General features: G+C 40.8%; 1 protein-coding gene across 1 annotated transcript in view; it reads left to right on the top strand.

Annotated features, from left to right (window-relative positions):
- The first annotated feature begins 3,730 nt into the window (after positions 1-3,730).
- LOC130916594 (protein inscuteable homolog) overlaps positions 3,731-22,443 on the top strand; it is a 53,121-nt gene continuing 34,408 nt past the window's right edge. Inside the window, exons 1-2 of the mRNA XM_057837443.1 lie at positions 3,731-4,379; positions 12,547-12,638. Of these exons, the coding sequence (XP_057693426.1) occupies positions 12,580-12,638 (59 nt within the window). The 5' untranslated portion in view covers positions 3,731-4,379; positions 12,547-12,579. The remainder of the gene's footprint in view (positions 4,380-12,546; positions 12,639-22,443) is intronic.

Raw genomic sequence — 22,443 nt, 5'->3', positions numbered from 1 at the left:
GCATTACTGTGCTCAATTGGCCTGCCAACTCTACTGACCTGAACCCCATTGAGAATCTGTGGGACATTGTGAAGAGGAAGTTGAGAGACACCAGACCCAACACTGTGGATGAGCTTAAGGCCACTATCGAAGCATCCTGGGCCTTCATAACACCTCAGCAGTGCCACAGGCTGATTGCCTCCATGCCACGCCACATTGAAGCAGTCATATCTGCAAAAGGATTCCCGATCAAGTACTGAGTGCACAGCTGATATAATTAATTGAAGGTTGACTTTTTTTTTGTATTAAAAAACACCTTTTTGCATTGGTCGGATGAAATATGCCAATTTTTTGAGATACGGATTTTTGGTTTTTCTTGACTTTTTTTGCCAAAATCATCAATATTAAAACAATAAAATGCTTTAACTACATCAGTTGTGAATCTAAAATATATGAAAGTCTAATGTTCATCAGTACATTACAGAAAATGAACTTGATCAAAATAAGCACATTTTTTGAGAAGGACCTGGTAGAAATATGCAAATCATGAATTTCTTAGAACTATGATAACGGATGAAATAATCTTTAAACACAGAAAATGGTACAGACGCTGCCATTTTGGGCTATACCCACACTATTTTGTGCTGGAAGTAACTTATACACTGACGGCAAAGATGTACCCGAATGCCACAGAGGTCTGACAAGCTGTGGACCTTGCGGCTCTGGCCCACAGTCGGTGCATTTCAGTCCAAGCTGCTCGTGGACAGACACGGACCTACAGTAGTTTACAAACAGTTCAGTCTTGAGCGGGGCATAGTTTAAGCACTGTCAACAGACATGGCTACAGCATCCGTGACCCTATTGGCCAGTCTTACCCCCCCCATTTTGAAGCTTTAATACATATAGTTAGCAACGTTTTTATTCATTCAAATTAGGCACTCTTGTTAACCAATTTTTTTGCTTTGCCCCAATCCAATAATTTATCAATGTTGACTTCAAATGCAAAATCTCTTTAAAGTCTTTTGGGAATACGTAAATGTTTTTGCAATGTGGGAGGGTTAAAAAAAAGAACGCAAGCAACAGGATAACCTGCAAACTGCACACAGGAAGACCACAACTGCGGTTCAAAACCAGGACCTCAGAACTATAAGGCAGACATGCTAACTAGCAGACAGTTCATGAAAAGAGATAGATAATTTTATAGTAATGAAATCACATCTCCATTTTTAATTGAAAATATTCCTTCTACAGGAAAAAAAATATATTTGTGTTGTTTTACCCATAATGCACATCCCACGTTCCATCCTCTCACCTGGTCGTCTTCCTCAACATTGTTGTGGACTAAAATAACGCGAAAAATAGCATCACCTGTGCTTACTTGGCAGCATCCTCATCGTTTTGAGGGTTTCCCTGTCATGCTAGCGAGAAATGTGTCACCTGTGTGCTACTGTTTACCCATCATTAGGCTGCAGGAGACCGTGGGGCATGTCATTAATAGAAAGATTTATGTCACATCGTCACACGGCGTGGAACAGTTTACCAACCAAAACTACCGATTAGCAGGAATTCAGATATAAACAATGAGACAAAACAGTAAAGTGAAGAACACACACATATCATTTAAGTTTTATTTACACATAGTTTTTAAATATGCAAGATGCTGCATATAATAAACAAAAAAAATGTACTACAATTATGCACTTCCTTCTCTTAAAGTCCAAATATTAGCTTCTACAGGGAGCAAAAAGGGGCTCATGAGATAGGGAGGACCATGACCATGTAATCAGTGGAATGCAGAGTATTTAGAGCCACTGGAGATAAAGGACCATATGGCCTGTAAACAGTACTAGAAAAGTTTTTCATGAAGTAAAATAATTTGTGATCATACAAAAGCAAGGGAGTAGGTTTGGTATTAATATTGGTAGGGACGATATAACAGCATAACCTGCACGTACACTTTTTGCTGGGGATGGGACATTAATAAGATCAAACAGATTGGATGAATGGGGGTCAGGGGTACATTTCTCACCAATATCAACCTAATAAATTGATAGGCTAAATGATTAATGCAAAATAAATCGATATTGCCTCACATTACCTTTCACACTGCAAATTTAGAACATCTTAATCTGATCACTTTTCTTAAATTTAGCCAACTAATTAAAAAAAAAAATATATATATATATATATATATATATATATATATATATATATATATATATATATATATATATTAGGCGGCACGGTGGCTGAGTGGTTAGCACGTCTGCCTCACAGTTCTAAGATCAAGGGTTCAATCCCGGGCTTCGGCCTTCCTGTGTGGAGTTTGCATGTTCTCCCCGTGCCTGCGTGGGTTTCCTCCGGGAACTCCGGTTTCCTCCCACATCCCAAAAACATGCATGGTAGGCTGATTGAACACTCTAAATTGTCCGTAGGTATGAGTGTGCGTGTGAATGGTTGTATGTCTCCTTGTGCCCTGCAATTGGCTGGCAACCAGTTCAGGGTGTACCCTGCCTACTGCCCCGAGTTAGCTGGGATAGGCTCCAGCACCTCCGCGACCCTCGTGAGGAAAAAGCGGCATGGAAAATGAATGAATGAATGAATATTACTATTTGTATCTGTAAGCCCATACATCTAAAGGTTGGTCATTTTTCACCTAAATCAAGAAAAAATGCTTTCAAATAATGTTTTGAACAATATCCATTCTAAAATTAAGAGTATTACTGGAAAAATATTTTTTTAAGAATAAATACACAAACCTTTGCTTGAAGTAAGTCTGTTAAGCTTATTTTCAGCTAGCTATTTTTCTAATTTCAAGGAATCTAACTGAGTAAAATTTACTTGAAGCACTGGCAGATAATTTCACTTATTTCTAGTAGATTTACACTGAAAACAAGGGAATTTAAGTTTTTTTTTCACTAAAGTTTTAAGGAGGTGTGTTTTTGCAGTGCATATGTATTGGTGCAGGTGATACACCGTTCGATTCAAACCTTTTTTATTTATTTATTTATTTTTTAATAAAAACTAAAAAGGAAACATTTTGAAAACTCCCAGAATAAATGTCTGGAAATCCAGAAATGAAAAAAAAAAAAACATTTGTCTTAATACCACTCAAACTTTTCTGTCTAAATAAATGAAATGTGACCCAAAAAAACTTTTTAGTCAGGGAATAACAAAAACAAATAAAAAGGGAGCCTTCCTCCGGGTAAAACACTACTGTTTTTGTCCACAAGCATGCCAAACTCAACAAAAAAATGAAAGTTCCTTTGGGCTGGTTTAAGACCACATAAGTACAGTAAAAATGAAAACTGGGGAGAAGGGGGCAAACCTTGGTTCACTGCATTTCTTACAGTTAAATTAACGTTAACAATAGAAAACATATAGGACAATATTTCTTTCAAAGCGGTTTCTCCTCGAGTTCGAGAAATTCGCACAGATTATTGTTATGCTAACTCTGATGCAGGTTGGACTTTCAGGAGCAACATTAGTGGTGAATTCCCCAACTCCACAACACTGACATCTCTTTATATTACTTACAGTGGCAGCTGCTAGCAGAAAAAAAACTTCTAATATCCCTCTTCTTCGAAGGGGGTGGAGGAAGCGGCATGTTGTATTTCTGTCGGGCTGTGAATGCGTGGTTGTGTGTGTGTGTGTGTGGGGAGGGGGGGGGGATCAAGACATCAGCCAATCAAACGTGCATTTGAGGGGAGAACAATGGCCTGGTGCATTCAGCAAGTGAAAAGGGGTCAATGTAAGTCTGAACGTAATGAACGTACTGTAATTGACTTCATAATGGTAGAGTTGATTCTATCCTTATGACATATGGGAAGACAGTCTAAATTACCTATGTAACTGAAGTCATTATATAATGCAAATAAGGTTTCTTAAAAGTTGGTTGGGACAATTTGAGCATCCTGAAAAGTTGGTAGTTTTATGTCCCTACCATCCCTATGCAACCTACGCCCTTGAACAAAAGTCAGTGAAAACCCAAAACAAACATGACCAGGTTTAAAAGAGTGAAAATACTGAAGATGGCCACCACACTGTTCTTCTTTTGGGCCCTAGGCGGATGCTCTGTAGAAGCCAACACTATGATTTGTTTTTAATCTTCATGTCAGTGGTTTGTCATAGAGTCTATGAGGAGTCGTTCAAGCTCACCACAGAGCGACATCAAAGCACTCAGCAGTTATTTTTACACAGTGACTGCATGATTGTGATTTGGAGAGACACTGAGCTCAGTTCACAGCATCCATGCTAGGTTTGAGCTTTCTTTCTCACCCGACTTGGTAGTTCCTCTTATTGTAAACAAAGAGAGTGAAAAACTAAAGCAAACCTATGTGGAATAATGGATTTTGTTTCTGAGTGTAACGAAGGAAAACAAAGTTCACAAAGTCATCAAAGTAAGGCTATGCTGTTTTATATGCAAATCTTAAGCTTATCCTTAGTAGGTTTGTGAGTGAACTGGATCTTATTCAAGCTGATTTTGGTCAAGCGGCAGGATATACCTCGGACTGGTTGCCCGCCAGTTGCAGGGCAAATACTATATGGTGAAATTGAATTTAGTAGCTAATTTAACTAAATGAAGCCTTTTTTCCTCACCTCTTGAATAAGCCTTGTGCTATTTCATTGATGCTTTGAATAAGCCTTGCGCTATTTCATTGATGCGGTCATTTAGTTTGGTAGTATTGCTGCTGATTACACCAAATTTGGGTCAATAAAAAAGAAAAATGAAGTCAAAAGTATCAAATGGGTATAGTTTTTTAGATACAGTATCTGGCCGAAATGTTAAAATCCAAGCAATTTAGAGGAAAATTAGTATTAATTGAAATGGAAATGGTTATTTCTGGGGAAACAAAGCACTTAAAAATTGTCTACCATTGTGTAGGCAAGAGTTTTGACATAATATGCTGTTTTCGATGTACAGTATTGCATAGATCCTGTTGTTTTGGAAGTGGACAAAATGCATGAATGTAGACACTTTTACCATATTTTTCGGATTACAAGTTGCACCTGAGTATAAGTCGCACCAGCCATAAAATGCCCAACGAAGAGAAAAAAAAAATATATAAGTCGCACCTGAGTATAAGTCACATTTTTGGGGGAAATTTACTTGATAAAATCATTGAACATAGAACATATATGTCATCTTGAAAGGCAATTTAATATAAAAATACAATAGAGAACAACATGCTAAATAAGTGTACAATGTACAGTGCATGAACAACAAAATGCAAATAATCTGTCCTCACCAGGACGCTACGGCTCGGTCCTGGCTATACAGCGAGCTAAACTCCCAAATGATGATGCTGGACGTCCGTATAATTTGCTGAATCTATTTCGTCCTCGATAGCAAACAGGTTCGCATCAACGTAAATAAATGCTAATTAGGTGCTAATACAGCAATGACACAAACGGTTAGCATGCGTTCGCTAGCATTAGCACATCGTTTAAACAACCACGCAACTGGCCCTAAGTGTCCGATCGCGGGTGGAAAACACACAACAACAACAGAAAAGATGAACACAAGCGTTGCCTCTGTAGAGATATTTTACAAGCAAAAACAATGAACGTAGATTCGCAGCCATATTTCTCTCTCGCTAACTCACCCACCCACTCACTCAGAGCTGCGTAGCTGTCCGTCTTCTTCTGGCGTGTGAGTGCTCTTCTTCACGTAAACAAGTGCGAGTGCGCCCTCACGTGGGCGTGAAAGCGCCACAAACTAAAAGCATGCATTTCAATATAAAAAAAGTCTATAATACAATTGAACACACATTGCCAAAAGCAGAACGCGAACGTGGCCATAGCTATTAAGAGTTATTCAGATAACTATAGCATAAAGAACATGCTAACAAGTTTACCAAACTATCAGTATCCCTCCAAAACACCAAAATAACATAATGTGTTAATAATTTCACACATAAGTCCGCTCCTGAGTGTAAGTTGCACCCCAGCCAAACTATGAAAAATACTGCGACTTATCGTCCAAAAAATAGGATAATAGTCCGTAGCACACACTGATAACCAGTGGCTGATGCTGGTATTTAAAGGAGGCGAAGCTCAAAGTGTGTCCACATGTGAGTGCTTTGCGACGGTGGCTGGGCTCAGTGGAACCCGCTGCTTGGTTTGGAAAGAAACTATAGTGTGTAGATATATATTTCCATTTATTCACACAAATACATATCTGTTCATTTCATATGGTTGTACATGATCTTTTCAGAGCTGTGTGTTATCTACAGTACAAGGACTTCTGCTCTTTTTGTTTTGTCTAACTATGGGCGGTACTCGACAGCTATATAACTGGTATGCGCACCGAGATTTGGGGCACTACTTCTGGGGTCACCTCGTGATGTTTTGGGAGATGTGTCCTGATCAATCAGCTTCAAATTTTTCCTTAATGAATGTATATATCTTGATTGATGATTAATGCTTTCTTTTTGTTCCTGAATTGTGTGTCATCATCTCCTGTTTGTTTAGAAAATTAATGAACCTGTAAAATGGAAAAATCGACTTTCCTTTCCTTCTAGTGACAGAAGTCAGTCTCCAAACACAAGCAGCTACAGAAGAAAAAAAAGCACCAGAAATAGCTCGATTTTTCTCGCTTCATTTTTTCCCCACTGTATTTTTTTATTGATTTTCCAACAAATAATTCACACCATCAAAAACAAAAAACAAACAAACAAAAAAAGACACCAGAACACAAAAAAACAACAACAAAAAAACAAAAAGAAAAAGCTAACAATTGTTCCTCAACCATTATTAAGCTCCAGCTTCACCCCCCCCCCCCTTCTTCCCCTTTCATCCTCCATAACACAGAATCTCAGTTCACAATTTGATCCAGTGGATCTCATGTTAGTTTCCTCTTTTTGACATAACTCATAAAAGGTGTCCACATGTCCTCAAAAGTCTGTTGTTTGCCCTTCAAAATGTATGTCATGCGTTCTAGAGGCGTTACTGATAACATCTGATTCATCCACTGTTTGGTAGAAGGTCCATAGTTCGATTTCCATACCAGTGCAATGCATTTCTTTGCCATTGTTAAACCAAAATTATGTTGATCTGGAAACAGTCCCCCAAAAAAAAGCTTTGGTCCGAATGGAATGTCTTTTAAAATCACTTCCTCCAACATCTTTTTTACCTCGTGCCAAAATTTCTTAACTTCTCCGCATTGCCATACACAGTGAAATAGGGTAAAATTTTCTCTTGTACATTTAAAGCAGGTATCAGGAATGTTTTTATTATATCTGTTTAGTTCTACAGGTGTTATGTATGTTCGCATTATCCACTTATATTGAATAAGTCTCAGCCGTGCGTTCATGCATTTAGTCTGAGCATTCACACACAACTTAGCCCAATCCCTTTCTGTTATGTCCTCAACCAAATTATGAATCCATGCCCTCATTTTGTCCTTTTTTGCAATTACAAATGCTTTGTTAGTAATATCTCCATTTATTTTGCTTGCAATGAAAAAACACAACAGAGAATTAAAAAAAAAAAAAAAAATTTTTTTTCCACAAAACTCCAAAAATGGGCCGGACAAAAGTATTGGCACCCTCAGCCTAATACTTGGTAGCACAGCCTTTAGACAAAATAACTGCGAACAACTGCTTCCAGTATCCGTCAGTGAGATTCTTACAATGCTCTGCTGGAATTTTAGACCATTCTTCTTTGGCCAACTGCTCCAGGTCTCTGAGATTTGAAGGTTGCCTTCTCCAAACTGCCATTTTTAGATCTCTCCAAAGGTGTTCGATGGGATTCAATCTGTACTCATTGCTGGCCACTTCAGAAGTCTCCAGTGCTTTCTCTCGAACCAATTTCTTGTGCTTTGGCTGTGTGTTTTGGGTGATCGTCCTGCTGGAAGACCCATGACCTCTGAGGGAGACCCAGCTTTCTCACACGGGGCCCTATATTATGCTGCAAAATTTGTGGGTAGTCTTCAGACTTCATAACGCCTGATCAAAGCAACCCCAAAACATCGAGGAATCTCCGCCATGTTTGACTGTGGGGACCGTGTTCATTTCTTTGAAGGCCTCTTTTTTTCCCCTGTAAACTCTATGTTGATGCCTTTTCCCAAAAAGCTCTACTTTTGTCTCATCTGACCAGAGAACATTCTTCCAAAACTTTTTTGGCTTTCTCAGGTAAGTTTTGGCAAAGTCCAGCCTGGCTTTTTTATGTCTCTGGGTCAGAAGTGGGGTCTTCCTGGGTATCCTACTATAGAGTCCCTTTTTATTCTGACGTCGATGGATAGTACTGGTTGACACTGTTGTACCCTCGGACTGCAGGACAGCTTGAACTTGTTTGGATGTTAGTCGAGGTTCTTTATCCACCATCTGCACAACCTTTTGTTGAAATCTCTCTTCAATTTTTCTTTTCCGTCAACATCCAGGGAGGTTAGCCACAGTGCCATGGGCTTTACACTTATTGATGACACTGCGCATGGTAGACATAGGAACATTCAGGTCTTTGGAGATGGACTTGTAGCCTTGAAATTGTCCATGCTTCTTCACAATTTTGCTTCTCACCTCCTCAGACAGTTCTTTGGTCTTCTTCTTTTCTCAATGCTCAATGTGGTACACAAGGATACAGGACAGGCGTTGAGTCAACTTTAATCCATTTTAACTGGCTGCAAGTGTGATTTAGTTATTGCCACCACCTGTTATACGCCACAGGTAAGTAACATGTGCTGTTAATTACAGTGATTAGAGAAGCTTCACATGATTTTTCAAAGGGTGCCAATATTTTTGTCTGGCCCATTTTTGGAGTTTTGTGTAAAATAATAATGATTTTTTTTTTCATTCTCTTTTGTTTTTTCATTGCAAGCAAAGTAAATGAAGATATTACTACCAAATCATTTGTAAATGCAATCATTTTCTGGGAGAAATTAGGCATTATCTGACAGAATTGCAGGGGTGCCAATACTTTTGGCCAGCAGTTTAAGTAATGATAAACATCTCAAAAGAAATATATCGTTTGTAGTCTTTGGGATCAATTTAATCGGTTAAACCATTAATGCTGGTGACCCAATGAAAAGTTGACGGTGGAGTTATAGCAATGTCATTATCCAACTTTTATACTCTTTCTCTAAGGGTGCATGCAGGTTTAGCTATTGATTCTGGAATGTGATTGCCTTAATACATTTGGAGCTTGTTGTTTTAGCCGAAATGCGACAAAGCTGAAACAGAGGTGTCCTTTGTTCAGTTTACCTTTCTGCTGACATTGCAGTCCACCGGCCCGGGGAAGCCCACAGTCAAGGGTAGCTCACATTTCAATGCCTAACATGAAAAGAAAGGTCCACCCAGGTACAGAAATTGGCCAGTGTGCCATCAAAGTTCTGTCATCCCTGAAAGCAAATCCGGTGCTGTGTAACATTTGCGGTTTTGGTGACATGCTGGGAAGTTCAACATGCTGCCGGCTCTGCATTTGTGCAGAAGCACAACTTAAGAAAACCACTGAAAATATCAGAATTAAGAAAATATCAGAATTATTGGCAATATAACTCCTAAAGCTTAAGCAGAGCCATCTGTGTGATGGCGATCTTTCCGTTCTTTTAGTGCCACTTAGTCATACTCTCGTAGTGCTCATGGACGAAATTACATGATTGGACTTGGTCTCCATTTTTATGGTCATCTTCATAAGAGCTTATGATGGAATCTGATGCTACATGTCTCTCTTATTGGCTGTGACCCTTTGGTGCTCAATTGCATGTCCAATGAATATTTATAGCGTAATTTACCTACCAGGAATAAATACAGGAATAAATTCTTGTCCTGCCTGCCTCCTGCCATCCACAAATTTTTGTGGTTACTGAATTTAGAATGTGCAGCATACTGCAAATGGTTAGAAAGTTTGCTCCAAAATTAGGATTTCCACGTTTAAATGTCTGTTGAACTCCATTTGAAAATTGCCATTCACATATGACCAATCTAGAGTTCCAACATCTACAGTTAACCGTTAATTTAGAGGACAAGCAATATAGAAAGAATTTTCAAAGTATCGGAATCGGCAAAAAAATATCAGACATGCCTTTAAAAAAAAAAAAAAAAAAAATATATATATATATATATATATATATATATATATATATATATACAGTGGTACCTCGACATACGATCGCTTCGACACCCAATCTTTTCGACATCCGACGTAAAATTTGACTCGCCATTTGTTTCTACATCCGACGACATGCTCCAAATACGACGACATGACAGCACCGCAAACGAACGCATGGCGGATTTTCATGTGTGAGAAATCAACACAGATTTTCAAAACGTTGGTACAGTTGGTCAAACAAGGAAAAAAGTGATGCTTACCTTTGAAATGAAAATGCAAATTATATAAAAATATGAGCGCTGGGGTGCGCATCCATGAGCTGGCTCAACAATACAGCTCCACGGTCCTCTTCCGACCACCGTTCGCCAGTCTTTCTAAGTTAAGGTGACAATATTATTGTGGTAACGTCGCCAAGGAAATCGCCAGCTTTGTCACGTTTTTATCATTTATTTAAGAACTTATTCAACACAAAACGTCCATTTCCCACCGCGGTTGACTGTGCTCTTGAGAAAACGAAAGTATTATCTCTACCGCACTGACCTATCTCACTGTGACGTCAGCCCCGCGGTGCGTTCAGGTACAGCAAAAAGTGTCCGCCACATTAGAATCCGATTTGTTACATTATTTACAGGAATGATTATTATTATTATTATTATATTATTCCGATTTTTATTCATAACTTATTTGTTTTGTTATGTTTAATTGCCATTTTTAATAGTACCAGCAGTATTTATTAAGGATTTACTGTAGGTTTTTGGGCTGTGGAACGAATTAGTGGACTTATAATGTATTCCTATGGGAAAATCCTGCTCGACATACGACCATTTCGACTTACAAACAAGGTCCTGGAACGAATTAACTTCGTATGTAGAGGTACCACTGTATATATATATTTTTTAATTAAATCGTTTTCTAATTGTATTTAACGTTACAGACATAATGTGTGACACTCTTCCAGAGTCTTTAGTTTAAGCTTAAGGTAGGGTTATCAAATTTATCGCGTTAACGGCGAGAATTAATATTTTTTACATTTATCACGTTACAATATTTAACGCAATTAACGCATGCGCTGCACGGCCCACTCACGCATTGTCACGTTCAATCTATAATGGCGCCGTTTTACCCATACAGTATATAGAGCTAAAAGGAAGCGCAATATGAGTAGAGTGAATTCTGGCAGCCTTTGGAGCCTTTTTTTAAATGGCTAAAGCCTCACAATCCCTCTCCCATCGTTTAGAATAATCGTGGGAAGCAATGTGGTGAAGAAAGGTAGTAGTTGATCTTTTTCTTAACACCCTATGTTATTTCCCAACGCAGAGAAGATATATAAATTGGTACCGCGACGCACAATCATGGTTGCACTTCCCATCATGCATTTGGGCAGAAGTTAAATGGCTGCAGTATCATTTACTGAAAGCTCAACAAATACACTAGATGGCAATATTTAGTCACAATATACAAAGTCACATTTATCCTTTAAGAATTACAAGTCTTTCTATCCGTGGATCCCTCTCACAGAAAGAATGTTAATAATGTAAATGCCATCTTGAGGATTTATTGTCATAATAAACAAATACAGTACTTATGTATTGTATGTTGAATGTATATATTCGTCCGAGTTTTATTCATTTTTTTCTTAATGCATTGCCAAAATGTATATGATCAGGAAAAATTATCGGGAATGATTGGAATTGAATCGGGAGCAAAACAAAAAAAAAGCAATCGGATCGGGAAATATCGGGATCTGCAGATACTCAAACTAAAACGATTGGGATTGGATCGGGAGCAAAAAAACATGATCGGAACAACCCTAGTTATTTGTATGTTTTGCTTTACATGTTATCTTTCGGACTAATTCCATGATTGCTTATCTCAAAGGTAATTTTGATGTTTCTGCTTTGGCACCAAACTCCTACAACAACACCTCTATGGAGTTTGTTCCACAAGGGACAGAAGAGAGAACTGACCCTCAAAGTTGACATAAAATGTGTTGTTGTGCGTGAGTGAGACACATTGTCACTTTGTACTATCGGTTGCTAATTAAACTCCACAGTAAACATAAAACGAGCAGCCGCCCTGCAGGGTATCATCGACTAAAATGGATTAGAGAACGGCTCTCCGGAAGGCAGTGGCGAGGGGATTTGGGCAGAGTGCATCCGTGGCATCTCTCGCTTGAAAAAGGACTAATCCAAATGGGATTCATCAATAAAAACGGACGGAATAAAGTTGTGGCACTTAAGGCTCAAAGTAGCAATGAGAGAGAGAAAGAGAGAGCGGCCCTGGCTGGCAGCCAGCCAATAAATTAGAAGATAAGAAATATGATTCCGCTGGCACACCACAGCAGCCTCGCAGCGACTCCTAACAGAGCATTTCATTCATAATTGAATTAGCTACAGCCAAAGGAAAGCAGGAAAGGAATGGGACACTTGGTAGCGGATCAATAAAAAGACGTTATAGTGGATAAGCCAGCTGTTCCTGTTCCTCGCATGACTAATTTATTATGTTTCCTTCATGTCCCAGGTGATAATCTGAAGCGGGAAAGTGGACGAAAGGATGGCAACGCCGCAGTGCAGCTCCAGGCAGAGCAGCTCTCTTTCGTCTTCACCCAGCAGGCAAGTAGAAGGGTAAACAGTGAGGCCTTATGGATGCAATGGGTTTCGCAGAAGATCTTTATTGTGAAAATTACAGTATATCACAAGAATGGCTGATGCAATAGGAAGACCGGTTTCCACCCTACAGTAAAGACTGCTTCCAAAACAGACATTAATGCAATTAAATGAAACCTCAGAATCACACAAAAGTTCCATTAGGACCTTTCATTCTCAGAAATCCAGTGGCATTATTCCATCAGAGAGTGGCTGATACTAAAAGAAGAATTGTTTGTACCAAACAGAAACATAACTTCCAAAACAATATCCGTCATGCAGTGATGCAATGAATGTGTGTGAACCACGAAAGCCACCTGATTGTTTTTACAGTAAAAGTCTGCCTCTATTGTGAAAAGAAAAATCCAGTGGCTAAGCTATATTTGTCAAAAAAAAAGTGGCTGATGCAATGCAAAGCCCAGTGTAGACCATTCTGTAGAGAGAGAACCACCAAGACACAAGCTATTCATCTACCACAGGCACAGAGGTCTGTCCTGAAACCTTTGTTTTTTCTTCTTATCAAAATTATATATCAGTGTATTCAGGCAAAAACTAAATGTTCATAACAAACCAACATATGTATGGACAATAATAATAATAGCAGCCATCATAGTCTAAACCACTTATTTAGGTTGAATTCCGATGTCACTATTGCCTCAGCACGTCCTGCCGGCTATCTCGCCTTCTTTGTTTTTAGATTAAAATGTTACATAAAATAAACATGTAAAAGCCGATTTTTTTTTGTATGGACGCAGAAATGTCTAAATTACTATTTTTTGCCCAAAAAACGGGCAGTTGGCCGAAAATTGATTACTGATTATTTTAATGTAAAGTTACGCTATTGTGTATGGTTACAAAATCCAACATGACGGCCATCACAAAACAAAGAACTTTTAAGTTGAAACTTCTTGTACATAAATGCGTAAATCCCAGAATTTCTATAAACGTAAAACAGTCTAGATTATTGGTTAAAAGTAAAAAAACGGGCTGTTATCATTCATTTTACGCAAATATTTTAACCTACATTTACGCACATTTTTTCCATACATTTTTTTCCCCAACATTTAAAAGTGCATGCATGGTGCTATTTTATATAATAATTTCCTTGAATCCTCAACCAAATCACTCTTGAGACACTCCTGCCTGCTTATATGCACCAAAATGTTCGTCCTGTTTCCACCTAAATCCGGCGTTAGAACGCAGCATGTGTTTGAGTTTATCGCAGTGAAAGCTGCCAGGACGCTCTGCCTGGCCCGCCCCCCTACGGGAAGCCATTGAGCAATGTCTGTAGGAGCTGTCTCGTCAACTAATATTGAAGTCTATGTTTGATTGTTGTTTTGGATGTCAAAATAGCATCAAAAGTTTATTTCTCAAAGATGAAGAGATTGCTCCTTCCGCCAATATTGTGGCGTACTTCTACATTCATTTAGTTTTGAGTTATATCACTTTTCCAATGTTGTCACTCTATATTCATGCCAATTGGAAGTTAACATGCTTTATTACACCAAATACTGAAATGCACTGAGTCCACTGAAATTAAAGAGAATGAATAATGCGCACATGAATTGTGTATGCCCAAATCAAAGCTGTGTTTCCACAAATTTGAGTTGCGCCGGGGTGGAGACATTAGTCACATGTGTGCAAATACACATTACGACCTCAAAACATCTGCATGCACATTGGAAACCAAAACATGGTCTGCTCTTAGGTTTGAAAGTCCCTGTTTTAAGATAAACTATCAGTCAGGGATTTATTGAATCACCACTAGGGAAGGCATGTTTTGTAAAACTGAGTATTACAGCTGACATGCATGGAGACAGTTTCTTGTAAGCAGATGTGCAGTGTCCAAATAAACGTAAAAGAAATGACACTGACGATCACATTTACAATGAATGAGCACGTCGGTGAAATTGACTGCTTGCAGTTTCCTGGCTTCACTTGAAAGGTTGGCCTGCAACATCTGGAAATCATATGTCTGCCGTGGCTTGCCACGAGGATACAAATGGACCAGTCAGAGGGCGCGGTATACACTTACCACGTGGATGATATCCACGGCAGAGACACAATTTAAAACCATGTGCTTTGACCATCTTCAATAGCACATAAGTCTCAGTGTCTTACAAACAGGCCAATTAATGGACTGGAGAAACATTGCCCCAGGGATTTAAGAATATCTACACTGAATACAGCTGGAGAATCTAGTGCTTAAAGTAGTTCTCCAATGAGTTCAGTTACTTCTTCCATAGCTAGAAGCAGAGGTCGTTCAAGGCTTTGGGCTTATCCAGTGAAATCTGCAGTTTAATGCAGTGACTCTTTTTAAACACAAAGGCAATAAATGCAGCTGCACGCCAGTGTGGTTAATACAGTTGTGATGCAATTCTCCAGCACTATGCAGTCAATATAGTTGTGGCCAGACGCAGTAAATGCTACTGTGGCTGGATGCACTGAAGCTATTTGCATTGAAATCAGTGGTAAGAAACTGGATTCTTCACTCCATTTGTCTTTAAAATGACTTATTTTTAGATGTGTTCTGGTTTCCCCTCCTTCAGTCCAAGCCAAACCCATGATGGCGGGTGCGTGTGTGTTCTTCTCTGCCCACATTTCCACTCAGGCTGCCATGCCGGACGCTCTTCTGTCGTCTTTGTGTAGCATTTGGCGCCATGGCAGCCATTAAAAATTGACACAAAGAGTGACAAGTTGCTTCCACATTTTTCTCTTTAAAAAATTGCTTTAAGAGATTGAAACAAGACAGATTCAGACTGCTGCCACCTGCCGGTATGGAGATTACGCAGCAACATAATGCACAAACCAGTCAGCTTCTCTTTGTGCAGTGGTTTCTGTAGTGTATTTTTTGAAAATCACCCAATTAGCTGTTCTTCACTAAAATCGAAGGCCACAAAAGTTTTTACGTTTATTACAAGAATAACAATGATTTTAAAAAGAGCCCTAAATGAGACGCCCACATTTGATATTTGCTTGAATGTGCTTGGTGTTTTTCCTCACGTAGCTACACAGCCAACTATTATCAATCAATCAATCAATCAATCAATCAATCAATCAATCAATCAATCAATCAATCAATCAATCAATCAATCAATCAATCAATCAATCAATCAATCAATCAATCAAATTTATTTACATAGCCCTTTACAAAAACCTGAAAGGCCCTCATGGTGTTTTACAACAAAACATGACTCAAGATAAATAAAAGGCAGGAAAATATTATACAATGACATTAAGAAAAGAAAGAAATGAAACAAAAACAGCTCATCGCGATAGAAGTCCAGAAAATAAAACAATAAAACCGATAAAATCTAAAATCATTAAAAACTCTAAAGCAAATAAAACCAAATAGAACCAAATAAAACCAGACTATCTTCATCTGTATAAAAGGCGAGTCTAAAAAGGTGTGTTTTTAACCAAGACTTAAAAAGACCTAGATTCGTGGTGGTGCGGATTTCAGGGGGAAGGCTATTCCACTGACTAGGGGTAGCAACCGCAAATGATCGACCTCCCCACTGTTTAAGTTTCGACCTCGGAACATGTAAAAGAAGCTGGCCAGTCGAACGAAGAGTCCTGAAAGGGTAATGGAAGGTTAAAATTTCCGATAAATAAAATGGACTGGCCATTAATAGAATTAAAAACAAACAGTTAAAGTTTGAAATCAATTCTAAAATGGACTGGAAGCTAATGGAGTGATGATAGCACGGGGGTAATATGCTCACATCTGGGTGTACCTTGCAGACGAGAAATTGGGGACTTTGGGAGGCCAACATAAAGTGCATTACAGTAATCCAGCCTTGAGCTTATAAATGCGTGAATTGCTTTTTCAAGGTCGTGGCGACTAAGAAAAGGCTTCACTTTGGCCTAGAGACGGAGCTGGAAAAAAACTTGCTTTTACAACAGAACTAATCTGCTTTTCAAAGGTTAGCCTCGAATATCACTCCGTGATTTTTAACATGTTAGGTGATATGCACACTGCATTGCTTGAAAAACTGAATGTTAACAAATTACGTACATTAAGTTCATCTATTGTTGTCCGTTGCAATATAAATAAATGATGTCAGAAAGTCCAGGCCCACAAGGCCTGATTGTTATGCAACACAAGTTTGAGAATGATTGCTTTGACAAAACAAGTGGATATCGGTTCAAAATAAAACAAAAAAATCTAATTGCCCTCCTGACAGAAAAAAAAAAGACAACAAGGTAGTTGTTAGGATCTGCAATTGCATACATTTCACCTCATTATTATCAGTTCTATTTTCCTCTGGGATCCAGAACTAGGAGACATTTGGCAGTTAATCACGTCAGGAGTCTCCTCCCAGTGCCTCTAAATGGCTTTAATTCCATACTTAATGTAAAAAGATCAGAAATTTAGCATAGGGTTATGTAACGTAGTCTGCTTTGCCAAAAGAATAGTCCATCTGTCTATCCTCTGAATTCCTGTTGCCAACACTCGGGCTGCAAAACACTTCATTCAAGGCAGAGTATCAAACTCAAGGATTGCAGGCCAAATCTCACACGCCAATAATAGTAATAACCAAATTCAGAGGGAATGATTCAATATGCTAGGGAAATCAGTCGGGATGACATGCCTCTACAACATCGCGTGGACATCGGGGACAGTGCCTCTGGATTGGCAGAGCGGGGTGGTGGTCCCCCTTTTTAAGAAGGGGGACCGGAGGGTGTCTTCTAATTATAGCTGGATAACACTCCTCAGCCTCCCCGGTAAAGTCTAATCAGGGGTGCTGGAGCGGAGGGTCCGTCGTGAAGTTGAATCTCGGATTCAGGAGGAGCAGTGTGGTTTTCGTCCCGGCCGTGGAACAGTGGACCAGCTCTACACCCTCGGCAGGATCCTCGAGGGTGCATGGGAGTTCGCTTAACCAATCTACATGTGTTTTGTGGATTTGGAGAAGGCGTTCGACCGTGTGCCTCGGGGAGTCCTGTGGGTGGTGATCTGGGAGTACGGGGTACCGACCCCTTGGTAAGGGCTGCTCGGTCCCTGTACGACCAGTGTCAGAGTTTGGTCGGCATTGCTGGCAGTAAGTGAAATTTGTTCCCAGTGAGTGTTTGTCACCTTCGTCACCGATTCTGTTCAGAATTTTTATGGACAGAATTTCTAGGCGCAACTGTTGACGGGGTCCGGTTTGGTGGCCTCAGCATTGCATTGCTGCTTTTTGCAGATGATGTGGTGCTGTTGGTGTCATCAAGCCGTGACCGCCAACCAGAGGCGTAGCAAGGGTCCCCGGGGGACATGGTGCCCTTCGAGCGTGTGCAAGTAAGGGGCACAGTTGGACTTGGATCAAAAGCATATTTAATATACTGGACTGTCTCAGGAAATTAGAATACACAATATTCTAATTTTTTGAGACAGTCCTGTGTATATATACAGGACTGTCTCAGGAAATTAGAATACACAATATTCTAATTTCCTGAGACAGTCAGGAAATAATAACGCCTCGGTCTCATAGAGCGCTTTTTAGGACCCTCAAAGTGCCTGGCTTCTACTACATTAGGACATAAAACTACAGTAACATAGTAGACTCCTCGCTGTCTTGCTTCCTTTTCTCCTCTTCTGCTTTTTTTTCTTTCTTTTATCGCTTCCAGATGGATAACTTCTCTTCATTTTGGATACAAGCAATTTAAAAAAAGCCAATTCGCCGCTTACTCTCACTCTGAGTCATGTGGGGGGGGTGTAGAGCGAGTGAAGGGGCCCCTTCAGAGAACTCAGACACAAGGCTTTCACTGGCACTGTTGCACTTGTCGCTGCGACAGTGCAGTAAAGCTGCGTGTGTTAAATCTGTTGGCCCTTCTGGGGGCCCCTGCTGGCTGGGGGCCCTAGGCAATTGCCTGGTTTGCCTAATGGGACGTGACACCTCTGCCTCCAACTCACAGTGGAGCGGTTCGCAGCCGAATGTGAAGCGTTTGGGATGAAGATCCGCACCTCCAAATCTGAGACCATGGTCCTCAGCTGGAAAAGGGTGGTGTGCCCTCTCCGGGTCGGGGATGAGATGAGATCCTGCCCCAAGTGGAGGAGTTCAAGTATCTTGGGGTCTTGTTCACGATTGAGGGTAGGAGGGAGGGGGAGATCGACAGGCGGATCGGTGCAGCGTCTGCAGTGATGTGGACTCCGCCAGTCCGTAATGGTGAAGGAGCTGAGCCGAAAGGCGAAGCTCTCGATTTATCAGTTGATCTACGTTCCTACCCTCACCTATGGTCACGGGCTGTAGGTCATGACCGGATGAACAAGATCCCGGCTACAAGCGGCCGAAATGAGTTTCCTCCGCAGGGTGTCCGGACTCTCCGTTAGAGATAGGGTGAGAAGCTCGGTCATCCAGGAGGGACTTGGTGTCGAGCCGCTACTCCTTCGTGTTGAGAGGAGCCAGTTGAGGTGGCTCGGGCATCTGGTTCGGCTGCCTCCTGGATGCCTCCCTGGAGAGGTGTTGGCATGTCCCACCGGACGGAGGCCCCGGGGATGACCTAGGACACGCTGGAGAGACCATGTCTCTCAGCTGGCCTGGGAACGCCTTGGGATCCCACCGGAGGAGCTGGTTGAAGTGGCTGGGGAGAGGGAAGTCTGGGCTTCCCTGCTAAAGCTGCTGCCCCGCGACCCGGCCCCGGTTTAAGCGGCATATGATTGGATGGATGGATGGACGGACGGACGGACAGATGGAATTAGTAGGGATCCAACACAGAATATGGCCTGTCATACGATGGGGCTACAGTTGTGTTTTCAAGTTTCTTGTTCTTTTTGAATGCTTGATACAACTAAAAGTAAATTGTTTGGATAAACAATGAAGAAATTTCAAAAAAATAAAAAGATATAATGTATTTTTTTAATAACATATTTTTTAAATTAGTTATAGTTTTTGGCATTTACAAAAATATAGTTTGACAGGTTTTGCTTACGAGGTGGACAAATTAACTGTCTGCGTGCTACACTGTGTGCTGAGACCAGAAATGACAAAAGAAAAAAAAATAAATCATAAAATGAAACATATCAAGCGTTAGCTTTGATCTTGAGGTCTGTAGAGGCAGAAAATTCACTTACTACTGCTTGACTCCTGGCTAGCAGGCATCATTGGCAAGCCACATGTTTTTGTTTTATTTCTGAAACCAGCAGCATTTAGACAGCCTCTCGCATATTCTTAAAATGGAGCCAAAACAATAACAGACACACTTATGTTAGGTTTTGTACAGCATAATAATAAATATAACCATAGAAATTCACAATTCAAATTGTGACTATTGCATTTATCTTCAATCATTATTTCCTCAGAAGATCACCTATAGATTTGCACATTCTTCTATGTGATTTGAACAAAACGGTAAACTTAAAACAAAGGCACATACTGGACTTTGATGTCTACTACTACAGTAACATAGTAGACTCCTCGCTGTCTTGCTTCCTTTTCTCCTCTTCTGCTTTTTTTTCTTTCTTTTATCGCTTCCAGATGGATAACTTCTCTTCATTTTGGATACAAGCAATTTAAAAAAAGCCAATTCGCCGCTTACTCTCACTCTGAGTCATGTGGGGGGGGTGTAGAGCGAGTGAAGGGGCCCCTTCAGAGAACTCAGACACAAGGCTTTCACTGGCACTGTTGCACTTGTCGCTGCGACAGTGCAGTAAAGCTGCGTGTGTTAAATCTGTTGGCCCTTCTGGGGGCCCCTGCTGGCTGGGGGCCCTAGGCAATTGCCTGGTTTGCCTAATGGGACGTGACACCTCTGCCTCCAACTCACAGTGGAGCGGTTCGCAGCCGAATGTGAAGCGTTTGGGATGAAGATCCGCACCTCCAAATCTGAGACCATGGTCCTCAGCTGGAAAAGGGTGGTGTGCCCTCTCCGGGTCGGGGATGAGATGAGATCCTGCCCCAAGTGGAGGAGTTCAAGTATCTTGGGGTCTTGTTCACGATTGAGGGTAGGAGGGAGGGGGAGATCGACAGGCGGATCGGTGCAGCGTCTGCAGTGATGTGGACTCCGCCAGTCCGTAATGGTGAAGGAGCTGAGCCGAAAGGCGAAGCTCTCGATTTATCAGTTGATCTACGTTCCTACCCTCACCTATGGTCACGGGCTGTAGGTCATGACCGGATGAACAAGATCCCGGCTACAAGCGGCCGAAATGAGTTTCCTCCGCAGGGTGTCCGGACTCTCCGTTAGAGATAGGGTGAGAAGCTCGGTCATCCAGGAGGGACTTGGTGTCGAGCCGCTACTCCTTCGTGTTGAGAGGAGCCAGTTGAGGTGGCTCGGGCATCTGGTTCGGCTGCCTCCTGGATGCCTCCCTGGAGAGGTGTTGGCATGTCCCACCGGACGGAGGCCCCGGGGATGACCTAGGACACGCTGGAGAGACCATGTCTCTCAGCTGGCCTGGGAACGCCTTGGGATCCCACCGGAGGAGCTGGTTGAAGTGGCTGGGGAGAGGGAAGTCTGGGCTTCCCTGCTAAAGCTGCTGCCCCGCGACCCGGCCCCGGTTTAAGCGGCATATGATTGGATGGATGGATGGACGGACGGACGGACAGATGGAATTAGTAGGGATCCAACACAGAATATGGCCTGTCATACAATGGGGCTACAGTTGTGTTTTCAAGTTTCTTGTTCTTTTTGAATGCTTGATACAACTAAAAGTAAATTGTTTGGATAAACAATGAAGAAATTTCAAAAAAATAAAAAGATATAATGTATTTTTTTAATAACATATTTTTTAAATTAATTATAGTTTTTGGCATTTACAAAAATATAGTTTGACAGGTTTTGCTTACGAGGTGGACAAATTAACTGTCTGCGTGCTACACTGTGTGCTGAGACCAGAAATGACAAAAGAAAAAAAAAAAAATCATAAAATGAAACATATCAAGCGTTAGCTTTGATCTTGAGGTCTGTAGAGGCAGAAAATTCACTTACTACTGCTTGACTCCTGGCTAGCAGGCATCATTGGCAAGCCACATGTTTTTGTTTTATTTCTGAAACCAGCAGCATTTAGACAGCCTCTCGCATATTCTTAAAATGGAGCCAAAACAATAACAGACACACTTATGTTAGGTTTTGTACAGCATAATACAAAATATAACCATAGAAATTCACAATTCAAATTGTGACTATTGCATTTATCTTCAATCATTATTTCCTCAGAAGATCACCTATAGATTTGCACATTCTTCTATGTGATTTGAACAAAACGGTAAACTTAAAACAAAGGCACATACTGGACTTTGATGTCTGCTAAAACGTTATCCTTCTAGTACTTATACGTTTATGTGTTCTAACCGCTATAACTGCTCGCTTGGGGGCAAATAAAACTAATATCTGGCTCCCATAGAAAATAAGTTTGACGCCATTGCTGTAAGGAAAAGTCTCTCGTACTTTCATTCACAGGCCCAGTTGAAACTCTGTTGCTGGTAACAGCAGGGATTTTGGCTGTGCATCGAGACCGTTTGTCATACGGCGGCTGCAAAGAAATGCTGGCTCAACCTGCACCATGATCTATGAAATGTTGTTCTTCAAACCTAAATCATCTGAGGCTTTCGAGTCAATATTCTGGGCGACCACACCCCTCCCTTAGTCGCAAATTAGTTCCAGCTGCGCTTTTACTTCCATACTTGAGTGACAACATCTGCTCTGCTGCACACCTGCCCGTATGCTGCTGGCTAACTCCGCCACATTGACTGACAGAATTTCTGGCTCAGTGATGGACTGTTGTTTTGTAGTTTCTCACAAACTCACTGTTTTCAGCCATAAATGCACTGAGTCATTCCTGGTGAGTTGTGAGGATGTTTGT

Source organism: Corythoichthys intestinalis, chromosome 5 (genome assembly GCF_030265065.1).
Source record: "Corythoichthys intestinalis isolate RoL2023-P3 chromosome 5, ASM3026506v1, whole genome shotgun sequence".
Classification (NCBI taxonomy): domain Eukaryota; kingdom Metazoa; phylum Chordata; class Actinopteri; order Syngnathiformes; family Syngnathidae; genus Corythoichthys; species Corythoichthys intestinalis.
This window is presented reverse-complemented; position numbering and strand designations above follow the sequence as displayed.